This window comes from Cygnus atratus, chromosome 4 (genome assembly GCF_013377495.2).
Source record: "Cygnus atratus isolate AKBS03 ecotype Queensland, Australia chromosome 4, CAtr_DNAZoo_HiC_assembly, whole genome shotgun sequence".
Classification (NCBI taxonomy): Eukaryota; Metazoa; Chordata; class Aves; order Anseriformes; family Anatidae; genus Cygnus; species Cygnus atratus.
Window position 1 is genome coordinate 27720329 of NC_066365.1, and position 16685 is coordinate 27737013.

At 36.5% G+C, this 16685-nt stretch overlaps 1 protein-coding gene across 5 annotated transcripts in view; it reads right to left on the bottom strand.

Moving 5' to 3' along the window:
- The window catches only part of TLL1 (tolloid like 1), a 132900-nt gene that overhangs the window by 11364 nt on the left and 104851 nt on the right, over nt 1-16685 (bottom strand). For 3 of the 5 annotated variants that reach the window (XM_050710501.1, XM_050710500.1, XM_050710502.1), the window contains 5 exons: nt 15660-15785; nt 12588-12748; nt 9620-9800; nt 2802-2927; nt 1259-1385 (listed from right to left, as the gene is read on the bottom strand). In XM_050710501.1, the coding sequence (XP_050566458.1) occupies nt 1259-1385; nt 2802-2927; nt 9620-9800; nt 12588-12748; nt 15660-15785 (721 nt within the window). The remainder of the gene's footprint in view (nt 1-1258; nt 1386-2801; nt 2928-9619; nt 9801-12587; nt 12749-15659; nt 15786-16685) is intronic. The other 2 variants (XM_035552359.2, XM_050710503.1) reach the window with 1 other exon arrangement.

Sequence of the window (16685 nt, forward strand, 5' to 3'; positions counted from 1 at the left end):
CAAATGATCTCACATCAGCACCAGTAACGGAGGTTATGGCTCTGTCTAAGGTCAGGAGTTGAGACGGCAATATCCCTTTCATTCCCATATCAAACTAGGTTATTGCTTCTACCTTTCTGAAGTAGAGACATATCTCTTAAGTTTATTTGCTCCAAAACATTTGTTAAATTATCTTTTGTTATGAAGAGAGTTGACTCCAATTTTCCTTTTTGTGGCATTTTTGTGTGTACTGCAATTCTTATTTTCATTTGCAAATCTAGCATGTTCACATTGCTAAGTTCTTCAGGACAAAGACTCTGCATGCCTGTGCAAATATCAGTGGTTTGTTTTTGTTTTTGTTTTGTTTTGTTTTCCTCTACAGGTATTATAGTAGCACATTTGTTTATTGTTTTAACACCTGTAAGGAAGGTTCTGTGCATGGATTCTAAACATCATTTCTTTAGAAACCTAGCCCCCTTTTTTCAGATCAGTGAAGGATATAGAACGATGGGAGGAATTCCTTCACCACTGAACCAAGGAGCCATCTGACATAGGTATTGCAGAGACAGTAATGCGGCTCTCCCCCAAGTACCAAGAAACACTGCTGAGCTCACTGCAGAGAAGCCTCCTGGACAGGTCCACGTCTTTGGCTTTGTAAAGATGTTACATAACTTCAGAAGGTCTGCAGAGCTCCTTGAGCTCTGCTAGCCTGTCTTCAGCCATCAGAACTGTCTTCAGCCAGCTAGACACAAAGATCACATAACTCTACTTAAGTTGCTCTTCTACCTATGTTAAAATTTGAAGCCACCTTTAAATAAGAAGTTCAGATTCTTGGGTTTTGGGTCTTCTTTTCCTCTTCAAAAAGTGAAGAATAGAAATGCAAAAGGTGTGTGGAGGGGACTGTTCATAACTTCTAATATTGCTTATTGTATACATTGGAGTTTGTGTAAATGTCTTCTACCGTATTCTTCAAAACTTTGTGCAAATTTTATGAATTGCAACATTGATATACTAAAGTCTCATAGGAGAAAAGGATTCCTCCTGCCCTTTGCTTTGCAGAGTGCAATCATCACAAAGTTTAACTCACAGCTCTGTGATACTGAGCAGCCCCAGTTTGCCAGGAATGGACAGGAGTCAGCAGGTTTTTTTAAAACAGCTTACCTTTGGCTGCAAATTGGATAGTAAAGATGAGTAACAGTTTCAAATCACTGAGTGCAGTCATTTAAGAAGCAGGTTTGGTGGAAGAAATGAGCAAAAGGAAGGGTAGGTAGAAACTCACCAATTTGACCCTCTGCCAGGGGTGGCACTGATTTCCCAGGTGCACTCCTTTCTGCTGGGATATTTGTCGGGCCAGTTGGGACTTGTGATGATGCCATTGGGACTGTGGATCTTCTGTTCACACTCAGCTATGCCAACAGTAATAGCATCAGTTAGTCTGGGGGTCTATATTCAGAGGCAGACAGAGAAGTACTCTTGCTTGCCAGGGGACCCACTGAATGGAAAGGATTAGTAGGAAGGCAGCTAAGCACCTTCTTGGTGTGCAGGATTATTTTTTCTCCCCTTTGATGAGCACTTTATGGCAATTAACCCAGCATGCTTTGATTCGTGAAACATATATTGTTGTTTACAATGGATTACTTTTTAAATAAGTAAATAAATAAACATAAACAAAGTATTGAAATATAATTAAATATTCTGCTAAACCCCCCCATTCTGCTTGCAGATAAGGATGTGAATCCACATGAGAAATCTTGCCAATCCAACTTCAAATTGTATTTCTTGAACAATTTATTTTTCTCTCTTCTCACTAATTTTCATGCTGCTGCTACACAGCAATCATTTTGATTTCTAAACCACAGTTTCAGGGAAATATATACAACCAGAAAACAGCAAAGACTGAATTGTAAGTATGTACCAAGAACAGCTTAGTCATTCAAATCATAACTGTTTCCAGAAGTGCCTCTCTCAATAAATGAAAAACCTAAAACTTAGAGAAGGTAAGCAAAAAAACCTGCTTCTTCTCCTTTTGTCTTTCATTTTTTAACAATATCAATTTGCTTTATAAACATCAGAGAATTATTTGGCAAGAATCTTTTAGAGGAGGCAAGTATCATCCCAACACCAGGCATAATGCAAGCGATTCACAAAGGACACATGTTCAGTAGCAAATTAGATCCATGCTAGAATACAGCCTTGAGAAATTACAGTAGCTCCTATGATATTGCACATGTACAGTTCATTTGCAGATAATCTAAATTTTACTTAAGTCCCCAAGCCTACTGTTTTCTGAGGTTGCTCCACCTTTAGACAGTAAATGGAAAGAAAGATGCGTAGAGACTTGACTGAAATTTGGATTGTCTGAATATGTCCCCTAAAATAAACCCTGAAAGGAGTTTTATGAAGACAGCTACTGTTTCACTACTACCTTGGGGTTCAGCCACTAATGGGAGCAAATCACAACTTTACCAGGCTTCTCTCCAAAAACTCTTGCCCCTCTGTTATGTACTTCATTAGATAAATATTCTGTCACAGCTCTAAATACTCTACACTTCATAGCACTACTAAAAGCAGCACTCCCCATTTAAGCTGAGTGGCCAATACCTCCAAGTTTTTTAAACCATGTTTCCATGGAACCTCAAACTCAGCCACACACAAGAGCTATGGATGGAGGGAATGAGGGAAGAGGGGCGAGGGAGCTATTAAGTCCAAATGCCTATGACTGCATGATCCCATTCTTTCCTTTCTTTTCCTTGGAAAAGAAATATCTGCAAAGTTCTTTCTGAAAGTTGTATCATCTACTGTCCAAATACCATACTACTTACCCTCCTTGCAGTCATGCTTGTTTTCATGTAGCACAAATCCGTTTCGGCACTGGCAAACATAGCTTCCTACTGTGTTGATGCACTCGTGCTGGCAGCCACCATTGTCCTTTGAACACTCATCCTTGTCTAAGAAATACACAACAAGGATGGGTGAACATTACAGACACCAGTAGTGTTTTTTACCAAAGACAAAAAGGTTTAGCACAGTGGTTGAGACCAGAAAAGAATAAATTAAGGCACAGTCCTTCTCATTTTTTTGGTACCTAACGTCTATCCACTCATTGCTCAGCCTGCACCATGGCACAAATATCCTGCCTCATCTTTCTAAGAATTGGGGGATAGCTCTCAGGGGAGGGGAACACTAGTAAAACAAACAAGCTAAATCAAAGGAGGTAAGACAGTTACCAGAATTTACTCCTTCAGGTGGTCTAGCTGGTAAAGATTTCATAAATATATCATCCGCTATTTATTTTGGTGAACAATGGGAGTGCAATTTATGGACAACACAAAGTATTCCAGCTTTATGCAAATTCCACAACTTAACTGTAGTATCTTGAAAGGCACACAGAGGCCAAGCAAGGTTTCAAATTCTGCACATGAAAGATGTAAGAAAAGAGTGACTAAACATAAACTTTCTGAATAAGATGATTTTTCTTTCCAGCAGACTGGCAGTGTGCTTTACTTTTAATAAATCTGGACATTAGAGAACATCTTGAAAAGGAAAACATTTCATTGAAAAACATACAAAAGAAACTGGTATTAATTATTTCAAGGAGATCTACAATATAGCATGCAGTTCTGTTTATTAACAGATAATCCCTTAAAAGAGCTTTTAGTGTGTTAGAAGTAAAAACAGAAAGTAGGGGAGGAAATATGACCTGCATTAAACAGCTACAAATTCATTGCATGGAAAAAAGCCAAACTAGATTAACAGGCTGTCAGTCAAGGAAGAGGCCTCAGCTGCCACCCTTCTATGTCAGCTGTTGTCATTTTAGGTGAGGCCAGTCCATTAAGAGAGGCATACTGCTACTGAGATGTCCATATATACACACACACATACACATACACCCACATGTGTGTGTGTGTGTATGGTTATATAGATTTGTATACGTATATATACATACACACACAAAAAACCTGATGTATAAAAATATATACATGTATTATTACATTTTTGTATATACATATATACATACAAACACACCCAAGTATACACACTATCTTAAACTCCACCATTTCAACATGCAAAAGACAAAAGGAAAAAGAGCAAAGGAACTATGGTCATCCCAGAGGCCCAGTAGTTGCAGAGGTGGAATGTAGAGCATGCAGCCCCTTCAGTCTCATGTGCCTTGGAAAGCAGCAGTGAGTATTATCTTTGAACAAGGTAACATGCGATGTTCAGACTTAGCAGGCACAGTAAGAATTTCTACAGATTACAAACCACTATGGATAATTTAAGACTCTTTTTGTTGTCTTACTAATGTATTTTACTCCCTTCCTTTATAGTTGCTTATATTCAGTAACACAACAAAGAAAGTCTGCATTATAATTGCATACACATCAGCTTTATCTGCTAAAATGTATGCAACACTTGACTCATTGACTTGCAGGTGTTTCAGGAAAAATCAATTTCTCCTTGTAATAGATGATGATGAAGTAGAACAATCCTGCAAGTCAAACCCAAGTTTCTACTGCATTTTAATCCTGTAAATCTCAAATGTGTTTGCACCAAAAAGTCTTGGAAGCTTTCTGCAGATGTGAACAGATTTGAAGGTTAAGTAACAGCAGAAAAACGTACGTAGCTCCCAGAATCAAACATCCAAAGGCTTATATTAGTTGTCATTTTGATGATGAAAGAAGCATAAAGGCACAAAAATGTGCACCTTTATGCACCTTGCAATGCAGGTTTCAAACTGAGGTAGTAAATTCATTCGATTTCAAACAAAATATTTAATTTTTCATCTTTGCAAAAGCAGACACTATCATAAATTAATTCCATGTTACAAATGAAGAATAGTAAAAAGCAAATGAGAAATTAGATGTAATAGGAAGAAAATGCTTCAGTATTTCCCCCCCTAAGCATAAGTTTAGTTTTCTACCAAAATAACATAATAAATGGAAGGCAAGCTCAAAATGCATTCAAGTTCAACTTTCAAGTACAGAGTATGTATGCAAATTCTGAATAAAAGCCCTCTCAATTTTCACCTTCCACCAAAGCATGAAATAGGGAAAAGTATTTTAACATTAAGTATGCATTCTGTAAAATAATCTCTTAAAAGACAGGTGCATAAGCAAACAGTCCCATGTTGGACCTCTTCAGAGATGAAATCACTATAAAACAATGGACAGAAGGTAGACTAGAGAAGCTTTGGGACATATCTGAACTACAATAATTATTTGTAGATGGTTAATCAAGGATGCAACTGTTGAACAAGCCTTCCTCACACTTCATAATTTGGAACAGACTTTCTGTCAAATTAATTGCCCAGTTTTAAAAATTCATGAAAAAAACAATTAGTCTGTATTAGTTATAGGAACAAATGTTTTGCCATGTAAAAACAAAGCCATTTGTTAGGCTGACAGATGGAAATGAGTCTCCCAGTTTTGAATGGATACTTTCTTTCTTTTTTCATTTCAGTACCCAGAACAGGGAAAGATCCATTCTCAACAAAATGTTAGATTTAAATCATTCAGAGGACAAATGGTCGTACCTCTGAGACCCTCAGAGGCCACCAGTCTGTGAATAATACGTACTCGGCCTGAAGGGACCTGTACCAAGTCCTTGCATGATTCAAAAACAAAAATTTTCTCTTTGCAGGCAGCTTTCTTGTCTGTGGAAAAAAATGTACCAGGATGGCACCAGAGATGAGTTTGTGCTCCAAAACAGTTCTGCTCAAGGCTAGAAACATCCTAGGTTTCTCTTTTTAACTTCTTAATGAATTGATACCCAAGAAAAAATGTCCCAAACTTCATTTTTATATTATTTTAAATACCATACCTGTTTTGAATGGTCATGCAAAGAATCACATATTTAAATCACACAACTAAAATTCACGATAAATGGAGGCAATTAATGACATTATAACAGGGTATTAAATATACCACTAAAGAAAGTGATTTAAAGAAATGATTAAGCTAGCTTCTCAGAAACATCACAGAACAATTTTTTTAATATCTTTTTTTCCTTCCTGGAGTAAATTTACGGAGTTATTGTACACTCCCCTATTCTTATAGGTCAAATAGATAGGAATAAATCACTGACTTCCAACAAAAGCATAAGAGGAGATGGGGGGGCGGGGACAGAAGAGAAGCGGGGGGGAGAGGGGGACACCACACCTCACTTCTGGAAGCTGTTAGAAGCCTAATATCCAATTCCAAAAATTTTTAGCAAAAGCATTAAAAAATGAATATGGCATGACTCCCTAGTTTCTCCTCTACACCCAAGAAACTGGATCATAACCATGTAACATTCTTCCTGGCAATTAGATAGATAATGGCTCTCAACTGAGCTTTCTTCAGAACTGTCCCATCGAATGTAAATTTTACAGAATATTAAAAAAAGTTTTTCTCACTTTCCAATAGCACCTGACTGGCTGTTAACACCATTTAACAGCCAAAAACATGATTGCATGTCTTCTTATATCAACATAAATAGCTTCCTAGAGCAGGTCATGTGTTGCCCTGTGTCAATGTTTGCTTTCACAGTTTATCGCATTGGTTTTCAATCACCCCAAAACTGCTTTCTGTCATCTGAGCTGGAGCTGGGCCATAATTTCTCAATTGTAGCCAGGGCTGCAGGATTCACCACTAAAAGATCTGCAAAAAAAAAAAAGTTCCTTGGCTCTACTTGAGGAACACAGTACAGTCCTTAACTTTCATATTAATTTGACTTATCTACCTCCCTCCTGCTGACTTTTGCAGATGCCTTTTACTGGTGAATAGACTGCAAAATGCACAGTTCTACTCATCATTGATTTTTTTTTCCCAACGCTTCATTATAACTAAATACTTACAAATCCTTCTAGTGTGATTTAATTGATAAAATTGTTAAATGCCTTCCAGCAAGTATCCTGTACACCAAGAACTAATATTAACTATTTCTTGGCAGATATAATTCTGAAATTGTGTTCTGAAGACAAGTTTATAAAAAGGCAAGAAATAAAAAGCATCATCAGCTGAACAGTGATCATCTATCAACCCACAAAAGTCAAAACACATGAGGTGAAGTCTCAAGTCCATGCTTAATTGATGGATCAATAGCATATTATGTTCATATTAAGGAATTCAGGAATAAGAAAATTATAACACTTTCTGACAGTCATGAGTGTTGTGTCCAACTAATTATTCTGAGATGTACGCCTCATGTTTGAGTTCAAAGTTTGATTTGTCTCAAGCATTACAAATTTTCTGTTTTGATCAGGAAATATTGTCAAATGTGGTAAGCCAAGTAACATAGAATAATAGAATCTTCTAGAAACAATAACAACCAGAAAATTGAGAAAAAAATAAAAAATGTCTGAGCTCATGCACTAAGAGCAGACATTATAGCAGAAATTCATTATGAAGCATTCAGTAGATTTATATAAATACAAACTCAAAAACTACTTATATCAAGCTATGTTTTTTTGAAGAGCATTAAATATGTTCTGTACTCAGGACATATAACACATTTCTATTCATTAAAAAACACCTTTCTATTTCTAAACACCTTTCATTTCTATTCATTAAAAACATCTAAAAAACACCATTAAAAAACAGCCTCAGCTAATGAATTTATTCTGATGATCGATGGAGTCATTTATAACTTCGCTTTTTCAATTTACAAGGAAAAATCTTTTTTCACCTAATAATAATAATAATTCATTCAGAAGTGAAAGAGACAAATGAAATAATGGTACTGAAGGATTATAACCTGATGCTTTGAATTGCATGAAATACAGTCCAGCCTTTCCTAAAGATATAGCATTGACCTGAGCTCTTCTTAAACCACATTCATAATATTAATAGATTATTTAAACAATCACAAATATATATATATATATATGTATGTATGTATAAAATCAGTGAAAATGAAGTATCACTTTAAGGAGAACCAAAATTTAACTGAACTTAAACGTGTACATGTTCAACAAGTCCACAAGCCATAATTTCTGAACTACAATTCTTACAAATTACAGAACAATTATTGCTAATCTTATCTGCCATAGCTTTACAGATACTGAAAGTACATAACCAACTTACTGGCTATTTTTAGAAGTGGAACATGTCAATATATATTCTTGTAAGAAGTTGTAATATGCGACAATTCCTGCTGACGCTCCTAGGCCTACATGAAACAACTAGTTGTGTGTTTCTAGGAGGAAGCTCTGTTGTGTGCATATTAACTACAAATACTCAGTAAACCTTGAAAAGTTATTGTTAAAGTAAAGTATTATTTTAAAACTGTAAATTACTACTATATGTAAAGACAGATCTGAATAACTATGACCAGAGAAACGTGATTGTTAGAGAAGATTATACACTTTAGAGGACAAAAAAGTAGAGGAAAAATAATTTCTTCATAAATCCCTTTTTTTTAATTTTCCATCATTCCTTAAGAAAAACATCAAAGAAGTCATAATGGGAAAACATTGGAAGTTGTGAATCTCTAATCTGTTTGTTTTGATAGTTATTTTCCTCACTGTCCATCCTTTATACATTCTCTATCACTCAATATACTGATTCATATTTCTTTGTCATTGTCAAGGTTATTAAGGCTAACCACTGAAATACCATTTTCATTTCAGCTTTGCTAAAGAGTTTTAGAGAACAAACCCTAATAATGGTGCCTGGTAATACACTAGACAATACATTAGTTTTGCTACATGCTAAAAACATTCAGGATCTTCCAGATTCAGATTTTTAACTGCTATGGAAAAACTTGGGGCAAAATTCAAATCCCAAATGCTTCTGGATGGTTTCCAGAGTTTTGGGAGGGGAAACTGTTTAGTTGTTTTGTTTTACATACCTATGCATGTGTGTGCACAAGAAAAGCACTAAGCAAAATTACACCTCTAACACCAGTTGTTATTCTGCCACAGCCAGATTATTATAACCTAGTCTCAGTGGGTAATTGCAAAGACCACTGGTGTGCAAATTTCTCTTCAGATCTTGAGCTTCACTCATGTCTAAACTTATTCAACAATGCATGTCCTCAAATGATATAAATTGTCATAGCTCTGATCTGCCCAATGAAATTACACTCAACTAAAGACAGACAATTTTTTGCAAAGGCAAGGTCTTAAACTCTATTCTTTTGCATAACATTAAGAAGTGCAAAGTCTGGCAAGAAAGAAACCATAATGTTAAGCAAATGCTATACCACAAAGTGGTAATTTCATAATTAATGCAATATATTCAGAGACCTGAATAAAAAAACACAAGCATACATAGTATGTAATTGATATTACGTTACAACTGGGATTTGAAAAAATAGCAACAGAACTTGGGATCTAAAAGAAAGTTAGGAGCACTTATTAAATTTCCTCTTTTTGGCCCTATCACACAAAATTCATTTACTTCTGCTCTTATTTAAATATATATATATATATATATATATGCATTCTATGTATTTTCTACCATATACAGATATTACAATTCAGAACAGTATTTTAAGAAAGAAGAATGGTTCATACTTTTATAAATGAAACCAAGTTAAATCTACAAGGAAAATTATAAGGGAAAGGATGCTCACTTTTATATCAAAACACTGTGTTCACTCCACCCAGGCAGTATGTGCTCAGAGGCACTCATAGGTACACAAGAGTGATTCTCTATACCTGAAAAGAAGTGTGCCTTGAAGCCTTTTTTTGACACGGTATTGTCAGATCTGAACTCAATTCGCATGTTGTTGTACTGTGAGGTGATAACTTCAGGCACTTCCGTACCACAGAATTTGCCATGTAGTTTAGAATCAGAAGAAAGGCCACTACGAATCTCCACATAATCGTACTTACAAACCTGGGAACAGAGAGTTTTGTTTTGTTTTTTAAGCTAAACAAAAGAAAAGTATGAAATTATTTACAAATGAAAGAACTTCAAATGTAATATGCCTCTTAGTAATACATTAATATTTTGTTCCGCTTTTTCCTGACTCTGCACACATTTGTAAATGCTTACAGATGTTCACTGGTTTTATGTAAGAATATTTTAAGGTTAGTAAGACATAGTGATTGTATTCATTATATTAAAAAATCTATTTTATCCCCAATCTGCCTAGCATTTCAATTTTTAAATTCTTAACATGTCCATTAAATCTAAAAAGTAAGAATTTCAATATTAGACTAAAATCTAGAAATATTCACCCCACAATTTATAGCTATCTTTGTGCTATAAACCACATACCTAAAACCTAAAAATATTCTACTGTTTGCACCCCAGAAATTTAAAAAAAAAAAAAAAAAAAAAAACCTGTTCACTTAGAATCTTACAAGATTGGTTTTTGCCATAATTTAAGACAAACATTTACTTATGAATATACATATCTGCACTATTAGCTTTGTGAATTCTTCTTTACCAGTAGCATAGGTATAATTTGGAGAGCTAACACACGTGATTTTCACTAAATGGTTAATAATAAAGTAAAATAATAAAAAGCCTTATGCAAGGCCTACAACTCATGGTAATACTTTCAATGCATAATCCCTTGGCCAACATAAAGCCTTCCACCCAAAAACTTCTAAGCTTCTTAGGTTCAGCTATCAATCATTTAATCAAAAATGTCCCAGTTGTCTGCAATTAATAGCTTAAGAGAAAACAGTGGCCAGGAGGATTCATACAGAGTTTAGATTGTCCATTAAATCCAAGTTGTATTTCATAAATTGCAATTTATAGTCATAAAAGAAATGTCAGGGGAGCTGCAGGGGAAAATGGTGTTTTGGCCTTTGCTGTAATTTCTGTCTATGAAATATTAAATAGTTGTCAATGCTTCTTCTTTTTTTTTTTTTTTTTAAATATACTACATTCTAGATGACAACTCAGTTTTTATTGTTACTGGAATTACTTTCATATGTTTCAGAGTTGGAAAGTGACTAATTCCGTTGAAACCACATTTATATAATAGAAAGAGGAAAGTTATACAAAACTTGAGTTACTGTCACATGCTGATTTATATGAATTGTAAGACAAATTCATTTTTAATGCCTGCAATTTTCAAATATAACTCAATGTTAATAAATCCCAACAATTTCAACAGTACACCAGTGATGAGTTTTGATACTGCTATACGTTTAGATTAAAAATGAAATGTAATTTGAGAGAGGTCTAACTTCCTTCTTACAACACTACAAAATACAAATAAAATTAAAAGTTAATTGTAAAACTAAAATTGTAAAATGTAAATGTAAAATATTAAAATTGCAATATTAGAAAAGATTTTAAACTTGGCACTACATGGAGCTCCTAAAACAATAACAAAAGTAGCGCATTTGCTAAATGTATACAGGCAGACATTACGTCTGCACTCAGAAAATACATTAGAATTTCCCAGATATTATATGTTTCTTCTGATTTCCACAGGTACCTTTCTTAGTAGTACTATTTAATCTTATAAACTCAAAGCAGGCTTTGTAGCATTGGAGAGGGTCAAAACAAAGCTCTAGACATTGGAAAACATATGTGTATATATTTTTCAAATCTGCAAAAGTTGCATGTCTTGCAAGACCTTAGAAAATTGATATAACTTCCTTATACCTCAGGTACCTTACTTGTAAATCTGCCTTATGTACCAAGAAAATGCAGGAAACGTTTTATGAGCGTAGCAAAGGAACTCAATGGTTTGACAGTCATGCCTATGAAGCAGAACAGAGGCTAAAAAGCTGATGTTGGAACTCATGGCTTACCTATAGGCACCCATTAAACCCTGCAAGCCCCCACCCCCCCACACACACACACTTTGTTAGAGCTAGCGGGAGTAGACCTTCCCACAGGATGGGTTCTGCCTTGCCCCTCTGACCCACCTGGGGACAAAACCCCCTGGGACAGGACATGATGCAAGTACTCCCTGGGCTGCCCTGCTCAGTGGAGGCCACCTCCAGCAGGCATTGCATGCTCCTGGGCTCCACCGACAAGATGCTTGGAAAGAGAGTTGAGCTCAGTGTTGGAGGCTGGGGCATAACCTGCTCCTAACAGAGCCTTTGGCAGAGGCATCACGGTTGTTTGGTGTTCTGTGTTACGTAACTTTTTCAAAGTACATATACTAAGACCCAATCCAGACTCATTTGGAGAAAAATGCCATTTTTCAAACAGCACTGTTACTCTATTATGCCTTATTTCTGGTACTGCTCCTTTTAAAATATTCACCCTTGAAATGCTCGTAAGTGATTTAAACGCTCCCTGGCTCCATCACTAACCAAAACTTATGTGTATTCTTTGTAGTCATAGTCTGTAAAGATGACTTGGTTTCTCCAGATTTTCTTGTCTTGAATTCTTTCCAATACGCCTCAGCCATTTGTTCTGTTTTACTTTGTTGATAAAAAGAAGTCAGCTGAGACTCAGCAGAGAACATTTCTTTTAAATTTCTTGTACAACATATACATTCAGATGATATGTAAAAAGAGAGCTATTCTCTCCATGTTTGTTTTGAAAGAACCCAGAAACAGTCCCGGAACAAAAACAAGAATATATATGGTTACTGTCAGCGTAAGAACAGTTAAGGAAGGGTTTTATAAGACAATATCTATTTTTGAACACTCATGAAACTGTTTAGTGTGCAACAGATTGTGCAGTTCTTTGTTCATGGTTACTCACTTCATTCCCTTCTAACTCAAAAAACTCAAATTTCATTGAAATTCGGTACTGCGTCGGGGCAACCACCTGCCACACACAGTTTTTGTTTGGAGGATATTCTTTGGGCCACCCTGGTGTGGTTATAGTCCCATTTAGCTTTGTCAGAAGTCCTCCGCAAGCAGCTGTAAAATGAAAAGGGAGAGCATCATTTCTGGATTGAAACTGTTTTACTATAAACAGAAGCACACTGAGCAGATTCAGTCCTCTCAATACTTACACCACTGTAATGCCCAGACAGACTAATCAGAATCTTGTTTTATCATGCTTGGTGCAAACAAAGAGAAAGAGACAGCCCCTATCTCAAACAGCTTGCAGGTTTGTGGACAGAGATAAGTTTCAGGACTACACATGGCGTTATCATATTCATTCTTTTCACTTCCCTCCAGAGCCTCTGGTTATTTTCTCAGAGCCTTTCCCATGCAAGTCCTCTGAACTCACCGCCCTCCCCAGGACCTTGATCATCCCTTCTCTGACAGACAGACTACTTAAGATGCACTTCACATTGCCTCAGCTTCTTTTCTTGATTATTGATCCAGAATCTGCTTTACCTGTCTCAGCTCATATACATGCTCCCAATAACCTAATAGGTAGGGTCACTTCTTTGGGACAGCAGTCACATGCTGTTCAGATACAATTACTTTTGCTGAAGTACGGATGTTGAAATAACGGAGAAAATACCTATTTGGCATATATTGGGAAATAAGTCATTCCCATACAACAGGACAATACCGTATTGTGTGTGTGAATGCAGCTTCAGATAGCAAAGGATAAATACATTAATCTTTTCCACCTGAGGAAAAAAAAATCTTAAAAAAAAAAAAAAGTAATAGGGCTCACAGGGGTTCTCAGTCACATTCTGCTCCATTTGTACCGTGCCAGTACTGTGACAGCATTGGAAACCATCCACAAATCTCTTTGAGGACCTGATGGCTGGCAGCTCCTCCCTTCCAACTGCTCTGTGCTAATGCTCAGTGCTTACTTGAACATACTGAAAACTGGCTATTCCCTTTTAGCCGGTGGCCTCACATAACTACATTTGCACTAGCATGCCTAGGAAAACACTCCAGTTCCTGTGTCAGGGCACACTTGGGCAACCCAGATGCATATCACTCTTCCTCTGGGCACATTGCTTCCCATGCAGAAGACTTCTTGGTATACACATAAATGTCATCTGACCTTGGCTGGGAGAACTCAGACCTCAGTGTGTCAAAATAAACCTTGCACAGGTTTCAAGACTGCACTTGGATGACACAAGTTGTACCCCAAAATGATCCAGTCTTGAGCAAGGGTAGATCTAACTGCTGGTTTTCACTTTCACAGTTTTCAGCATCACTCCATTGTTCCTTGAGACAATGTTGGGAAACATGGAAGTACTGAAAAACTCTTAAAACCCTCAAATATGCTGCCAGCAGGGGAGATTTGGATTAGACCAGCATGAAGCAATTTTCTGTGCATGTCAACACAGTAGCAAAGCACTGGGCAGAGTTTCTGAGCTGAAGGAATCCCTCAAATGGCTAAACTGTAACTAGGATGTAATGCTTACTGCACCAATGTAGTGATTTTAATTCAGCCTTCCCCTGAGTGTCTACATACAGTGAGTAATACATCATGTGGAACAAACGCATATACACTTCTAGGGATAGCTCCGGGCTTTTGCTCCATACTGCACTGCACTATTTAGGATGACTTCTGCTTTTACCAGAGTTGCTTTCCTTTTTGCATGCTGAGAAGGTATTCATTCTCTTCTTATGGAAGGAGGAAGGGTTTTCTAAAAGACTGGGAATCTTCCCTAATGTTTGGACTCAGATCATCAGACAGACAAAGCCAAGTTCCTTACATAAATCTGGATTGATGATCAAAGGTCCTTTCTCTGTCTTCACAGCCCCCATTAGATTAACATTATTTTCCACACATTGCCTAATATGCACACATCTTAATACACTAGACTTTCTGAAATAACTTGTTTTTCTAATGTGCTCATTAGAAATATTGAATTTGAAGAGAAAAAAAAAAAAAAAAGCTCAATGAGAGCTGCAGTCTAGCATGTCTGCATTCAAGGACTCTCTTTACCTCACACACAAAACAAACAAACAAAAACCACAGAACCAAAAGAACAAAAAGTGCAAAGAAACGAGACAAAACTACCCCTAAATTGTGACAAATCATGAGTGAAAGCCAGGGAATTGGAAAAAAAGAGAGACCAGTGAGTCATATCTGAAGAAAACCATAACAAAGAGTGCTTCAATTTTCAAACTCCATTCACCACTGAAATGCAAACAGATGAACTGAGATAAGAATAATTTGTGCTATCCCTGAATTTACTGGTGTTTATCAAACAATAATTGCGATGTAATGATCAAGTGCTTTTGCATCTTTCCTTTGATATGAAATATGTATAGAATGCAAAAGATTATCTCAGTCCAATCCTATATTTACACAGACTTCTATTTATCAGATTTTTATTTCTACAGATGATTATTTGAGCAAGCTTCCCTCACCCCTAAAATGCAGAATTTGTTTCCAGCATTAAAAAAAAAAAAAAAAAAAAGTCTGACTGGGAGCAGGGAAGAGTTCTCTAGTTTCAAAATGGAATAAAGAATCCTTCTAGAATAAAAGATCTACCACAAGAAAAGGTAGACAGTGACAGTGGGATCGTTCAAGTTCCTGACACTGAGGCAGAAGCACACAGCTCTGCTGATAAGTCTCTCCTTGCATACAGAGGGAGACTTTGTTTTCATGAGGATGAGTAATATAACTTGTGGTTTGAGAAAGTACAAAGTTCTGCTTCGCATCATTTCCAGTCAACAACCAGCAAAACCTGGAAAGTTAAATTGGTAGCAGACTTCAGATGGAGATGACAGCTGTGGACAGACATTGCCCCAGTATCACTGCTTCCAATGCAGTCCCATTTTTCCAGGCTTGCTCCACAGACCTCACATTGCTAGGGGCGGAGTGCACAAAAGGTGTGGTGTTTCATCTGAGTGACTGTAGCCTGGGAGCGTTGAGACCTGATAACATAGCAATACACTGTACCTTCACAGCTCTTTTTGTCAGGACCAAGTTCATAGCCAGGATCACAGGCGCACTGGTAACTGCCCAGAGTATTTACACAACGCTGCTCACAGCCACCATTGTCAGGTTTGGCACATTCATCTTCCTCTGCCAAGACAGGGAAGAATGCAAAAATGTGTTAAATAATTACCTTCCTCAGCTGTAATTGCTGGATCAATATTAACCCAGAAAGCTATATGCATGCCATTATAAGGTGTACTACATAACACTGTGGATGCTGACTAGAGCATTTTCAAATTCTAAGGAGACCTGCAATGGAGAAAATAAAAATGTGTCTTTTTGTGAATTTGTTTTGCCTTGTTTTTTGTTTCATAGCAATACTTACTGACAGCTGTGGACCTGATTTATAAGAATTTGGTGGGCAACATACAATAATTTAAACAGCAGTTAATCTAAAGGTTGCATAAAGTATTGAAAGAAAGATTTAAAATCTGCAGCAGGGTCACTTGAAGGGCACTTTATCTCCCACAGAATCAATTTGTGCATTATCCTGAATTCATACTCAAAAACAGATTAACAGAATCCTCAAATCCCAGGTTTTCATTCTACTGATATTAAAGTGAACAAGATGCATCAGGGGTGGGGGAGGGAAAGGAATATTGTATTATCTCTCCTAGCTGTGAAGTACGTATCTGATTCATTGTTAAATTATTCCTCAGATGAACTTTATATTTGATAACACAATTAGCCCAACAAACATACTTTACAAGACTGTATATGTTTCAAAGGTGCTTCAAAACCAATCTGATTTTTTTAACCTGAAGAGAGCAGGTAGTTGCACTGAATATGTTCCTTCATTCTTTGGAGATCTTTTACAAGGAGACTGAAATGCCTTTACCAACATTGTCTGACAAAATCACATGCCCAGGTAAAAAGTATGTTGAAGATAATACAGAACTGTTTTAAGTAAAAATAGGTTCAAAAATATTAATATTCTATCATATTTTTTTCTAGTACATAAACAAATGATAAACAGTTCACAGGTCC